This window comes from Panicum virgatum, chromosome 2N, assembly GCF_016808335.1.
Source record: "Panicum virgatum strain AP13 chromosome 2N, P.virgatum_v5, whole genome shotgun sequence".
NCBI lineage: Eukaryota > Viridiplantae > Streptophyta > Magnoliopsida > Poales > Poaceae > Panicum > Panicum virgatum.
Genome location: NC_053146.1, coordinates 38,220,010 through 38,234,605, shown reverse-complemented (window position 1 = coordinate 38,234,605; position 14,596 = coordinate 38,220,010). Strand labels below are relative to the sequence as shown.

At 49.5% G+C, this 14,596-nt stretch overlaps 1 protein-coding gene across 1 annotated transcript; it reads left to right on the top strand.

The window, feature by feature from the left end:
- Window positions 1-1,694: 1,694 nt before the first annotated feature.
- On the top strand, window positions 1,695-2,714 carry LOC120660369. Its single transcript, XM_039938879.1, has 2 exons — window positions 1,695-2,001; window positions 2,106-2,714. The coding sequence occupies exons 1-2, from the start codon at window positions 1,764-1,766 to the stop codon at window positions 2,435-2,437; spliced, it is 570 nt and encodes a 189-aa protein (XP_039794813.1). The 5' UTR covers window positions 1,695-1,763; the 3' UTR covers window positions 2,438-2,714.
- Window positions 2,715-14,596: the final 11,882 nt, after the last annotated feature.

Genomic DNA, 14,596 nt, shown 5'->3' with positions numbered 1-14,596 from the left:
GGTTCACCTTAGTGTAAAACCCTCATCCCAAAAGAATTTTACAACATATTACCAATCCTAGCAAGATACTACACTAAGAAAGTAAGATACACAAGTTGCAATATGAAATGCGGAAGCTTAAATGGAGGGATGAGAGGAAGCGAACTCTCGACATGAGGATTTATCCCGTGGTTCGGATTGCCACAAAGGCGCCCCTACGTACACATTGTTGAAGCACTCACGAAGAGTATCGCTTCCAGCAATCAAGTCTCTTCCGTGAACACAATCACGGTCACCTTGATCCCGATCTTCACTAAGGGAGATTGCCCACGAAGGAGGGGTCTCCGTCCCCCGCACAAAGTTGTCGACGCCGCTCCACACCAAGCCGGAGGGTCGTTGACGTGCCGGCGAGCTACCAATGCTCCAAGGAGGCCTGCGCACCGAGATACAAGTTTGGTTCACTCTAGAACCACAGCACAAGGAACTAAACCTTGCTTGATCACTCACTCAAGAGCTAACCTAACACTAACACTCACAAAGCTTGTGCTAAGGACTAAGAATTTGATCTCTATGCTCTTGGATGGCTTGGAGGTGTTCTTGGATGTGTTCTTGGATGTGTGTATGATGTCTTGGGACTCCAGCAAACTTAAAATGGCCGGGGTGAGGCATATATATAGGCCACCAAGTCTTGTAGCCGTTGCTCCAACGGTCAGCAGAAAAACAGCATACCATCGGATGAACCGATGCCTCTGCATGAGGTGGCGTCGATTCATCCGGTCACTCTCAGACCTGAAGTAGCCATTGACCTTCTGACGCACAGTCTGCAGCACCATCGGTTTAACCAATGACTTTGTGTCGGTTAAACTGGTCACTCACAGCACTCAACTAGCCGTTGGACCTCTTTCTCTTTTGCTGACGTCATTACACCGGTGCTACGATCCGATGCACCACCGGTTCAACCGGTGCTGAAGGCGTGGCTCCTGCGCGCTTGACATCGTCTCTGGAACATAGTACATTGAATGCACCACCGATGCTTATCTTGACGCATTCGGTTCAACTGGTGACCTAGCTATCTTGACTTGGTCTTCGCTGGATCTCTATTTGGTGCTCAGACTTGCACCAATGCCAAGGCGTCGGATCTTCCGACAACCATCGGATGCACCGATGCTATAGGCATCGGTTCTTCCGGTGCTACTGATTTCAGTAGAACTTGTCCAATTCAGCGTTTCTTTGAGTTCTTTCTTCGTGTTTTGTTTTGTATGAACTTTTTACTTCATCCCTAGGATCTAGAAATGTTCACTTAACAAAAGCATTAGTCCCATTGATTGCGTTGTCATTCGATCAATAAAATCACTCGAAATGACATAAATAGTGCCATGTTCGTTACAACATCGTATTAGAATGGCAAGGTGTACTGTATACGCTAGAGGGCGCAAAGGGTTCTACCAGGTAGAAAGCTTGTCGACCACTCAGCTTGGCATTACCGCTTATACTCTTACAACAAAAAGCTGCTTCTTCAGTAGTTCACTGAACATTATTCCGAACCGTCGGACCAAGCAAAGCTACCTATCACATATGCTTTGTACACTTTTATAAATAAAAGCGATCGAGCAGCTTGTTCAGTTCACTAAATATATATTCTGAACTGGCTGGCGAAGCAAAGCTACCCCGCACTTGCGCCCCCACACGGCCTCTATAAAAGGCAGGCATGGATGCAAATAAGTGCAGCACACACACACCGCCGTCGTCCTTGTAGCTAATCTAGCACTAGCGGTGATAGCTAGATGGCGATGTTGAGCTCCTACACCCTCCTTAGCCGGGCGCCGGCGCCGGGACCAAAGTTCTCTCCACCAGCCGCCGCCGCCGCCGCCACACTGCAGCTCCGCAAACAACTGTCACCGCCGGCGGTAGCGTCGTCTGTAGTGGCTCTGCGTTGGGCCTCATGCAAGGAGTCCCGCCGGGCTCCTCTCTTCGTGTGCCACGCGCAGGGTGACAAGTACAAGTACGACATCCAACCCAGTGGTAAGCTGTACGCGTAGCTAGCTGGTGATAGATATTTCTAATGCCGATCCAAGTTCATTTATTTATCGATCGATAAATTTATAATGTTTTTTTTGGAAAGCTAGCTCTGCAAAATGCTCCCACATCAGCGTCAGCGGGCGATGACTGGAATGTGATGGGAGACGAGGACCTGGTCATCCTCAAGTTGAGGGTGGGAGAGTCGGCCAAAGGTAAAGTGGAGGTTGGCACAACGACGGACCAGACACACCTGGTGATCAAATACACGGGTGACACCAACGACAACACCGAGGCGAGTAAGCTCAACGTCCCACTGGCGCTGCCTCCCGGCTACGACGGTAGCAAGGTGCAGCCCAGGTGGTTTGACGGCTGGCTGGTTATTCTTATCGCCAAGCCTAAGCACGGTCCCAAAAAGATAGACATTCCCAAGGAGCCATAACTACCGGCCACTAACTGCATGCATGAATGCATGCCATGCATCCCGGCCCTGTGATCATCACTATGCTGTATGGATAGACAGACAGATGATGTCCTTTATTTAGTTTCGATCTCAGGCAACTTTGATCTGTTATATGTGTTAATAATACATAAAATAATGATGTGTGTGTGAGTACAAGCAGTAATATGTGCTGCGCGTGTACTAGCTTGTACGGTATTGGCAAATAATAACCTTGTATGGTACTCTGATGTTTAATCAGACACATATGTTCTCTATATTAAATAGGTAGAAGAAGCAAAAGTCACTACAAGCGCGAGAAGCACTACTCCCCATAGCTTGTTGAAAGAAAAAAGAATGGTCTTATTACATACTATTTATTTGTGCAACAAAAAAGGGGCTTCAAGAAGACCGCCCACGTCAGAGACCACAGCTGACATGTGTCTTTAAACTCGATGAACATTGTCTTCATGCTCCCCCTAAAGATCCTCGCATTCCACTGCTTCCAAATACACCATATAGATCCAGAATTGTCAGGCTGTGACCAACTTTGTTCCCGGCCATTACCACTTGGTATAGCCATTCTTCATGATCGCTTACTTCCATTCACAGTGCCGGTTCCTGTTCTGACAACAACTCCAAGTGGTACTGAGAGAGAAAAATATATAATTAGCTTACAACTGAAGCATAAGCTGGATTGAAAACATTAAACCATTTGTACTTGCAACTATATAGATGGTTGAGCACCAAGGTTGATATGGTAGAAGCGGTGCACGAGTGGACCAACCATTCACCGGTAGTGGCGGAGCCAGAAATTATGTATAGGGGGTCCGACCAAAAACATCCAACTTGTAAACAAAACTGATTAGGTTCTTCGTGATTACCATTTAGCTTAATTCATTAACTTGACACATGTGCTCGTATTTTCTTATATATATTCTTGGATCAAAGACACTAGTTTTTAAGTGGTAGACGACAACTAAACAGCAAGGTGTCTAGGGTGATTTCGTAAACATCAGGATCTCTCCCTCTTAATTAAATAAAAAACATAAATTTATACTAGTAAAAAAAATTGTTATGACATGTTAGGGGGGGGGGGCATGGCCCCTGCCAGGCCCCCTTGCCTCCGCCGCTGTTCACCGGACAAGAATTCAGCAAACGCCTGCGTGAATTGAATTGGCGTTGCAACGGCGCTTGACAAAGGTGGAGGCTTGGCTGTGACTTGGCGGCGGTGCTTCTACTTTGTGGCTGCCTAGACAAGGTAAAATGTTATACAAGCAATAATCGGTATGTTTCTGAACCAGTGTTGTCTCAATGAATTGTAAAATGTTGTCAAAAGGTGTTCCACATAAGAGTACATGAGGTTTATAGCTAAAACAAAGCTATTGATCTCACTAGAAAGAAGACCAAAACTATTGTATACATGGATGTTCTATAGTTGTGACAAAGATATGTTAAATTAAATAAATTATTTCCTTATTTGTTTATATTTATGTCTTGCCAGAATCATAGACATTCATGTTGTAATTATTCATGCTAACCAAAATTATGCCATATATATGAGCAGTGTTGTTAAGTAATTTGTTTCCATAGTATTGAAGAAGGACCTTAAACCCCAATTATCTACATTATTTATGTAACCACTCTACTCAATTTAATAAATTATGTACTTGTTCCTATTTATATCAGTTACTTGCTATATAGGAAAACACACATTTATGCATTGTACTTTAATTATACCATTGCTTTTAATAATCACCGACCTAAGTATGTGAGCTTACAATTAACCAGACACGTGTGTGCCGTACGTGCTTGTCCACTAGTTCCGCAAGTAGGTTATATTTTCAATTTAATTTGAAATGAGTTCAATTGGGAACCTGATACAAATAAAGTTTTTTGTTCAGGTACACGTTGAGCTCAGTCATAAGTATTATAATAGAAGCATGTATAATATTATTCAAATATATAATAACCATTCGAGTACATCGAATACATTGGACGCACTAGGCAGTAGGCACGCAACAATAATTATGCCGTGCCTGGATAGGAAGAGTGCAAGCTGAACTCTGACAATTGCGTCAAATTAAACAGATGTGCCGTCATTGCCATCATTCACTCGGAGAACAGCATACATGTGGAAGGTATCCAAATTGGCATGACAATGTTCCTTTCACACACTTGTTTCACTCAAAGACCCTTCAAGGAGCGACGTTAGATATGTGATCCCTCGAGGTGGAACAACTACTTCTTCCTACAATGAATCACCAGTATCGACGGATCAAAAATGACATGAGCCAACCATTTCAACTGATCCAAATTGAATGATCAACTGTATCCACCGGGCCAATTTGACATGAATCAACTGTATCCACTGAGCCAAATTGACATGAACTGAAACGTCCCGGGTTTCCGAAAGGAGAACTCGAAACCCTGTATCGTCGTGATAGTCCCTGGATCAGTAGCTATCACATACAGAACTCATTTCAATTAGATATCACAGACATACAACGTTGAAAATCATTACATGGATTTAATTATTACGTAATCCAGAGGATTGTAATACGAAATTCAGAGTACAAGCCCCTTGGGCTAAAGGGAAGCAAACAGAAATCGGAAGTGGTAGCTAGTCTTCTGGGCATCCTTCGTCTTGATGTCTCCTCTCCACAGGCAAAACTCGAGCATAGCACAAACCATCCTTAGCTTCATCCTTCGTCTTCGGGCTTGATCTGCGAGTCGAATCCTACATCTACCAGGCTATCCCCAAGGACGGGATAAGTTCACGTCACCATCCGTACGCAAGCTTTAAGTGGATGCAGTAAGGTATAAAAGTAGCCAATGGATAGGCTGAGGTTTTCTATGCAAGCATTTATATATGTCATCCATAACTCCTCGACACGGGCCATACCGGCACCGGTCAACTTCCATCTACAAAAGCCCAGGTCGGTGCAGGACTCCCTCTCCCTGCACCTCAGCTGTTATGGGAGCAGAAAAAGTCGTACTAGAGGGAGATAGAAATATCAAGGCACACTAACTAGATGAAGTAACAGAAGAGTAGGAATGTACATGACCGAGTACGCGGCTATACATATAGTTTTCACCCTACAGGGGTTGCGCACCTGTACCCACTCGCCCCGACGCCAGCCAGGAGCGACTTGACTGATCCCGAAGCACCTGTCTACTGAGAACGAAACTAACCGCTACAGCACCATCATGTTCCCTAGGTTGGGATGCATCCTCTTGCAAGAGGTCGCCCTGGAGTGGTGAGGCTTTCCCCCCTATTGCCATTTAGAGTTCGACAAGGCCAGTGCCACCCCAGCACCTGAACCACCCCCGCACAATGATATCCCATCCTACTAATAGGTCTGGTGACGCGCATAGCTAGCTCAGACCGGGTCCACCCGCATAATGGATAAGTGGCGCCAACGTTTACAAAGTCCCATAAATCATAATTACTGCATGTCCTTACGAGCCAGGGCAAGCATCTCCTCGCGCAGTCCTCCGCAGTGGTCCGCCAAAGGCACCCATAAATGGTATCGCCTCTCCATGGGCACCCATAATAGGTATTGCCCCACCTTGTCCCGCACCCGCCACAGGTGCTCCTCAGGATGTGCCCAATACACATCCCCGGCCAGTCGCTTGCCCCCGTTAAAAAGCCCTATTCATCGGCTCCTCATATGGTGTATCTTCATGCAAGCCAAGACTATCATATCACGAATTCCCATACTCATTCACTCTCATAGTAGCCAAAGCATTTAAGAATCAATCAAGGTATCGTAGGTATGCAAGGAATACAGTAAATAAATAGGCCATACAAGTTCATCTCTCACACATAGTAAAGCAATAGCAATTCTAGCAAGCAATGCCTAATAGGAATTCAAGTCGTAGATGGGCATGAACCTGATAACTCTTCGTAGTATGCTGGAGTCTCGGGGACTCCTTGTAGTCCGGGACGTCCTTCTGGGTATTCTGGGCATCCGAGGCGTTGATCAACTCCTCCTCGCAGAGACCTAATCGTAATTACATATAAAGGTAGGGACTAAAGTGCAAATGTGCACAAAACTACTCAAATAAGATCCAAAAATACAACAAATCCTACTCTAATGGGTAGAGCATGACGGCAGCGTTGACTTGGTCAATGTTGACCAAGTCAACGGTCAACGGGTCAATGTCCAGGTCAGCAGGGTCCACGTGTCAGCGGCTAGCGGGTCCCATAGGTCAGCCACAGTATGTCACTGACAAATGGGGCCCACGCGTCAGGTCTGTTCAAAGAAAAAGAAAAAGGCTAACACTGCTACTGGGTTCAAAGAGGAACTGGGTTGGCTTCTAGCGGGCCCAACAGCGGCTCGGCTCGGGTGCTCGGTCTGGCCCGCAGTAGTGCAGGCCGGCTGTAGCGAAAATGGCCTCTCATGCCATATTTCAATATAATGTTTTGGCGATTGATGACACACACAACACTTGGACTAATATGATTGTTAAGATGAACATTCTCAGGCTTTTAGGATCAAGTGATGATAAAGAGAAGATAGGCGTAGCTAGGCCCTGAAACCTCTTCGGTCAAAAGGACCAAGAATTGAAGTGACCGTGAAGAAATCCAAGTCAAAGAAATCAAGACAGAGATACTTTTGTATCACCGGTTAAACCGACGCTAAGAAAATTACATACGTCGGTGCATTGACTTGGAGCACACCAGGAAGTTTAGTATCACCGGTTGAACCGACATTAGGGAAGTTGAATACGTCGGTGCAATGGACCCAGAAGCTGAGGCAAAATCTATACACTGGATGAACCGACGATAGGGTCTTGGTGAACGTCGGTGCAGTTGTCCAGAGAGTTTGTTTTTCAGAGTTCACAGGATAATTACACTCACCGGTTAAACCGACGCAGCATCGGTCGATTGCCCATACACGTAACGGCTAGTTTTTGAGGCGGGCAGTTTAGTATCACCAGTTGAACCGACAATGGCTTTTGGAGGTACGTCGGATTAACCGGCGTTAAGTGTTTTTCTGGCAGCTTTTCTACAACGGCTATATTTGCTTGGATTGCCTATATATACCCCCAAGGCCGGGTCATTTGAGGTTGCTGGAGACTAAGGAAGTATACTACACTTGAATAACCTCTCCAACCATCATAGAGCTTCATTGTACATCATATAGGCTTAAGCACACTTGTGAGAGTGCTTAGTGCTTGTAATAGGGATTAGTTCTTGCGAGAGCTCCCTTGAGAGAAGTCTTGCTGTGGCAAGCATCTTGTGTACTCGTCGTGTGACCCTCCGACTTGGTGTGGAGCGGCAACGACACTTTGTGCGGGGAAGGAGACCCCTCTTGGTGAGAAGCTCTGATAGTGAAGATGGTGCCGTTGGTGACGCTTTGAGAGAGACGGTGGCGGTGGCCTTGTCTTGGTGACTTAGGGTCACTTAGCCTTTGCTTGCTGGGAGCCTTGGTGGCGAACGCAAGACGGTGATCAAGCGAAGAGACTTGGCATCACACTTGTTCCTGTTGGACAAGTGGCCGTGGACGTAGGGAGGGACTTGGTGTCCTAACCGAACCACGTTAAATCATGTGTCTTGGTGTCTTCACGGGAGTTTGCATATTCTCTCCCTTACCACTTTACTTACCGTATTACGTTTCCTCATTTACTCTTCTTGCGTGCCTTTACTTTCCTAGTTAGTTTGATTAGGATTGGCTATAGGTTGCAAGTCTTTTAGGGGTAAGTAGATCGTGTTAGGTTTATCTCATACAAATAGATTGAGCCCTAGGATAGAAAGCGATTAGCGACCCTATTCACCCCCTCCCCCTCTAGGGTCGGACACCCCGGTGATCCTTACACCGGCTTGGTCGACGGACTGGGCCACGGGGTGTTGGCGGCCCATCTTTCCTCTCTCTTCTTCTTCTTTTCTTTTCTCTTTTTCCTCTTTTCTTCTCTGTTTCCTTTCGCCGGCGATGGTGAGGGCTCCCCTGGTTGCGACGGTGACGATGGCGAGGCGAAGGTCTAGCGTCGGCGAGGACATGCGAGCACAGCGACGGTGGCGTTCCTTTCTACCCCCGGCGATGGCTCCTCTCCTTCCTTGTGCTCGACGGCGAGGTGGACGTGGCGGGGTGGAACAGAGGCTCAGGGCGGAGGAGCGGCTCTGCTCTGACGAGGCAAGGCCTCGGGGAAAAGGCACATGGCCGTGGCAGAGCGACGGCAGCAGTGCGGGTATCAGGGTGCGTGTGCGCGGAAAGCCACGGCACGGTACGCCGATGAGGTCGCGGAAAGAGGCAAAGGCGGCAGGGTCACGGCGAGCTTGGCTCCGTGGCAGCAGGATGGTTCCACTGCGAAGGGGCAATCTACCGCACCGAGGCGTGTTCGTGGATGTGTGTGGGTGTGCGCGCAAGGCGCTCGGTGGAACGTCCCAACGAGCTGTGCACGCCGCGAATGTGACAGCGCGGCTGTGTGCGTGGTCACCAGGCAAGGGCGAGGTCAAAAGGCACGGCCTCCGCGCATGAAGGGATGGTGCCCCCAGGGTGCTCGGTGAAATGCCCAAAGGGGCTTTCACCAGGCCACGCCGTGACGTCGCAGCGGTGGTGAGTGGTGACCGCACACGGCAAGGCCGTGGTGAGACAAAGGAGGGGTGCTGGGTTCTTTGGCTAGGAGTGCATGCACTCGAGCACTTGGCTACGCAAGGCCGCGGCGTGGCCGCGTGGTGCGCGCAGGGGTCCAGTGCCCTGGAGCTGCAGCGGCCGGCGGGATGGCGTCAAGGTCCCTGCACAAGATGGGTAGGGCGGCTATGGCTTCTACGGAAGGTCCATCAGCACCATGGTCGGCAGCACAGGGAAGGAACAGCGGTGGAACGAGGGCCTACTGGTCGGTTTGGGGACAATGGGCTCGGGGCTGTGGCGAGGAGAGGCAGTGACGAGCCTGTGCATGGCTGTGACGCGCGGCAACGCTGCTGTAGCCGATCAGGGCGCTGGGTCGGCGACAAGCTCCTGCGGCGGCGGGTTCTCCCCCTCAAGGCGCACGGCTCCAGCTCCTCCTCAGGCGGTGGTGGTGATGGTGTTCCCCTCTTCTTGCACTCCTCTTGGTCTGGCGGTGCTCTCCTCTCTTTCCTCCTCTTCTTCCCTTCTCTCTCTGCTTCTCAGTGTGGCGGCGGAACAGGGGAAGACCCCTAGGGTTGCGAGGGCGGTGGCGATCGAGACGGGGCTTTATAGGGGAGGAGATAGGGTTTGGATGGCGTGTCCGGGCACGGACGTTGAGGGAGCAACGCGGATGGGACGGGAGCGGCACAGGTGCACGTGGCGCGCATCCGATCCCTCTCTGCCCCGGGTTCGGGGTTGCGCGCAGGGGTGGTGGCCAACACCGGGGCAGGCTAGCGTTAGCGCGGGCAGCGCAGAACGTGGCGGCGGTTGCGCCCCCTCGTCGCGAGGAGGGGCAGGCGAGGCGGAGCGCGGCGTCGGGAGGAAGAAAGAGCAACAGAGGCACCTGACGGGCGAACCCTGGTGGTCAGCAGCAGCAGGCAGAAACAGGAGCGAGCTGGGTTGGCACTGGCGGTCCACACGCGTGTTGGGCTGGTGCGGGGCAAAACGGGCCGGTGTGGGCCGCGGCGCGCGCGCGGCGTGCTGGGCCGGAAGAGGGTTTGGAACAGCAGGTCGGCTGTAGGGTTTGGTGGGTTTTGGCCCGAGTTAATGTTAACTTTTGAGTTCAAATTGATTGGCTCAAATCAATTTGAACTCCACTCAATTTCATACAAAAATCATTCAAGCCATTTAAACAAGGTAGATTCAAAAAGATGCAAAACTCCAAATATATTTTTTTTGAACGAACAGCACTCGACGAGTGCGTTTCTATTAATATAGCAAAAAAATACAAGATTACGGCCCTGGGATGCCATAGGCAGTGTAACACCCGGTTTATAAAAGGACATAAACCGAGCAATCATATACGTGCCAGGATCAAGTCACACGTATATATAACAGAATGAACAGTATATCATAGCACATATCACGTAAAAAGATATAATAAAGCGAATATGAATGTTATTTATTACATTAATGACAAAAATATCTGATACAGCGGAAGCGAAGTACAAATACGATAAAAACTCTCCGAAGCTGAGCAGAGCGCCACAGGTACGTCGACTGGGAGACGAACACCTAGAAGTCCTCGTAGTCCTGGTAGCGCTGAGCGAACTCCCTCGTGTCGGCAAGAACTGAGCAGCAATAGAGTGTCCCAAGAGGAAAAAGTATAGAAGAGGCAAGAGTGAGTACACAACCGTACTCAACAAATATAACACAAACTATGAGGCTCTAAGGTTGGCTGACTGACTACATTAGCTTTTAAGTCTTGGCAAAATTTTATTAAATCTATTTACTACAAGTTGATGAATTACCATAAACCCGATTACATAGTAATTAATCATGATTAATCATGTTACTACTGAGAACCAAACCAAACCACCAAGGTAACCCCGAGAGGCACACCCCTTGTCGGAAGGAGATAACCCCACTAATCAAAAGGAGGATCTGGGCCGCTCATGACCGTGAGCACGGCTAGTATACCAGTTTTACACTTTGTAGAGGTTGCACATCTTTACCCACAAGTCGTGAGCTACACTAGTTGTTCATCACACTTCCTTAGGTGAGATGACTAGCAAACTCACTACGAGGCCTTTACAAAGAATCTCGTTGGTAAGGAATAACCGCGAGGGTTGGATCGGCGACTATGGAGCAGGTCTAGTGGGCGTCAAGAATACCACAGACGAGGCCACTCAGTACGAGGGACATAGAAGCTTACCACCCTTGCCCCGCAGGTAAGTTACTCCAAACCAAAAAGACCTAATTATTACGCCAAGACCGTCCCATTCCAGTCTTGTGATAGCGATGTTGTCCCAGGTTGTCGCTCTATGAACCGGTCCTTATGGAGAGTGGGCAACCAAGCACTAAGTACTGTGCTGGCCCCCTAAACCATGTTTCTAACAAAACAAATTTTAACGAGACGTGAGCCACTCAAGCCAACACAGAGGGCCACTCTCAGAATTAAGTTGCATATACCATTAATCAAATTAATTAAAAAGGACCAAGTGTGTTATAGCGCGGCACCTAGCACAACTAACCAAAATGCAACCCAAAGGATATATATAAAGGATATAAAGTGGCTAGGAAATCCTTATAGGCATACAGTATTAAAATACAGTATGAAAATGTATTTAAAGTGATAGGTAGTGTTCATGTTATACTTGCCTTCCTCAAACTATTCCTGCTGCTACTCAAACTGATCTGAAAATGAATGCTGCTCCGGGTACTGGTACTAGGGCTCCTCAGATGGATCAGCGTCTACTCACGAACACATGGCCAAAACAAGGCACAACAATAAGCATACAAGCAAACACTAACAAAAGCTAAGAAACAGTACATCAATACATAGAAACAGCACACTAAACTAGTCTAAAACTATTCTACGCATTACAACGATCCCGTGGACATAAAGAACGCCTAAAACGGAGCTAAAACGCAAAATCTAGGCCTAAAACAAGTTCTAGGGACCTATTTGTAAGAAAACTGGAGCTCCAGGGGGTTTCTGGGCAAAACCGAGGACTAAAACATAATTAAACATTAAATCTGGGGTCTAACACGCAAAAGGATAGGGGCTGGATGGCGGGTTTGAATTCTAAAAAGCTCAGGGTTCAAAACGTAAAAACCAGGACTGAACTGTAAATACTTTTACACTGCTCAGGACGGCGGGTTAAATCTGATAAAGCGCAGGGGCTCTTTTGCAAAGTAGCCGGTGCTGACCGGTATGCTGCTCCTTTTGACTCGGCATGGGTTAACGCAGGCCGTTGGATCTGGATCGCGCGGTCCCGAGCGCGGGGGCGAGGGACTGCGGTGGCGCGGTCCGCCGGTGCGCTGGTCAGCGGCGGCGACCTCGCCGTCGTGGGCCGAAGTTGGCCGTCCGGGGTTCTTTTGGCTCGGTTTTTTGCCGAGAAGCACGAGCACGCCACGTTTAATCCACCTATGCACTCAGGGTAGTGGATTGGGGCTCTGGCTGTGCTCGCCGCGGTAAGAGGTGGGTCTGCACGAGGGGCTCGCCGGCGTTCGCACGTTCGCGCGATGCCGGGGGTCGGTTTGTGGTGCTAACGTAGCAGCGAGCACGCAAGAGGTACCGCACATCTACTGGGGGTCTCTGCAAGGCTAAGGCACAGAGGGGCGAGCACTTGCCATGGCGCGGCGGCGCTGCGGAACCACGGCGAGAAATCCTCGCACGCGCAGAAGGAGGAAGGAAGAGGAAACAAGTTCGAGGAGGTTCCTCACCAACGCGTGGTGCTGCAGGGACATGCGGGCATCGGAGATCGGCGGTGCAGCGGTGGGATTTCGGTGGCGTAGGCGCGGCTCGACGGAGCTTGCACTTGGAGATTCTCGTGCGCGCGGGGCTGACGTCGTGGAAGGAGAGCGCGACGGAGGTCCTAGATCCGAGGCGGAGCGGCGGTGTCGGCTCGCAGTGGCGGAACGGCAGTTGAACAGCGGGACCACAGCGGCGCCGGTCCCCTGCTCCAACTCCGGGCACGCGGCGGTGCTGTGCTAGGGTTGTGGGGCGGCGGATGTGAGGGTTAGGGTTCCAGGGAGTGCGGGCTGGGGCGTTTAAGAAGGCAAGGGCCCGTGGATCCTCGGTGTGGACGTCGGGATGACATGGCGCGGTGCAGCGGGACGCGGAGCGGGGATCTCGGCGAGAGAGACGGAGAGGATGGATCTGACCAGTGGGCCAGCGCTGGCAGCGACTGAGGCAGGGACGCGGCTGCGGGGTGAAAAGGCGCCGACATGTGGGGGCCACAAGGCAGCAGGGCTAACGCGCGCGCGGGCGGGCGGGGAAAGAGCAGCTGACGCATGGGCCAAGGCTGTCAGTGGCGGAGGGGAAGCGACGCGCTCGCGGCTGGGCGCGCTGGGCTGAACGCGCGTGCGGGCCGGACGCGGGGAGCGGGCCCAGGGAAAAGGAGGGCTGGGCTGGAGAGCTGGGCCAGCGCAACGCGGGCCGGGGCGAACGGTGCTGGGCCTTGGGGTTCGGGCCGAAGGGAGAGGGAAAAGCTGGGCTGCTGGGCTGGTTTGCTTCTTCTCCTATTCTTCTTTCCTAATTCAAACACTTCTCCAATCTAATACCATTTGAATTCAAATTCAAATTTGAATTCAAACCTAGCACTCAAACAATAGAACAATGCACCAGCATGAATGCACACACATGTTAGCCCTAAAATAAATTTTAATTACTTTATGAAGCAAAAAATAAATTATAAATGCAAGGCTAAGCAAATTAAATCCTAGAAAATTAAATAAAGCCAATTAAATTTATTATTAATTAGCTGAAATTTAAATTAGGGTGTTACAAATCCTACCCCCTTACAGGAATCTCGTCCCGAGATTTTGGGCTGGCTAGCAAAGAGATTAGGATATGTCTTCGTCAACTCCTCTTCCTTCTTCTGGCAAGTCTTCCGGAAAGACATCCGGGAATTCAGACACCACGCGAATACCATCCGTGGGTCTAGCCTCCATCCGATGAAGAAAACCAGAAGGCTCTGTAGCACTGACTGTCACCTCTTGGCCATTAGATGCCAACAAGTGAACCGACCGCTGAGCACAATCAATTCTGACTCCCCACTTGGCAAGAGTATCCATTCCCAGAATCACGTCAATACCCTTGGTGTCTATCACCATCAGATTTGTACTGAACTTTACTCTCCCTATGGAAACACTGACTCTGGGGCAGGAGATATGAGACCTCAATTGTCCTCCAGGTGAAGATACTAGCATGCACTTCTTTAATGTGTTAGTACGAATACCATGATGCTCGACAAAAGACTGTGCAATAAAGGAATGCGTAGCACCAGTATCGAAAAGCACCATAGCTGGATATGAGTTAGCTAGAAGCATATGAAGAATGACTGGACTATCATCCCGAATGGTTTCTGCTGACACATGGTGAACTCTACCCTGGAGGTACTCTTTTGGTCCCTTCCTGGATTGCTCACGCTTTGTACGATCACTGCACACTGGTATCGCTTGCTGCTGATCCTGATCATTCTGGGCATCTTGCTTGGAGTAGTTCCCGGAAATGAGGTCGGTCTCGTCACCACTGGTATGTGGGATTGGTGAAGGGTCCTGGACTGGTGCTACCGGTGACTGCTGATTCTGAGGACAATTT

Excerpts from the sequence above, each read along its gene's own strand:
- LOC120660369 (XM_039938879.1), top strand. The coding sequence starts at position 1,764 with ATGGCGATGTTGAGCTCCTACACCCTCCTTAGCCGGGCGCCGGCGCCG. Across the intron at positions 2,002-2,105 it reads GTACGACATCCAACCCAGTG|CTCTGCAAAATGCTCCCACA; the intron begins GTAAGCTGTACG and ends TTGGAAAGCTAG.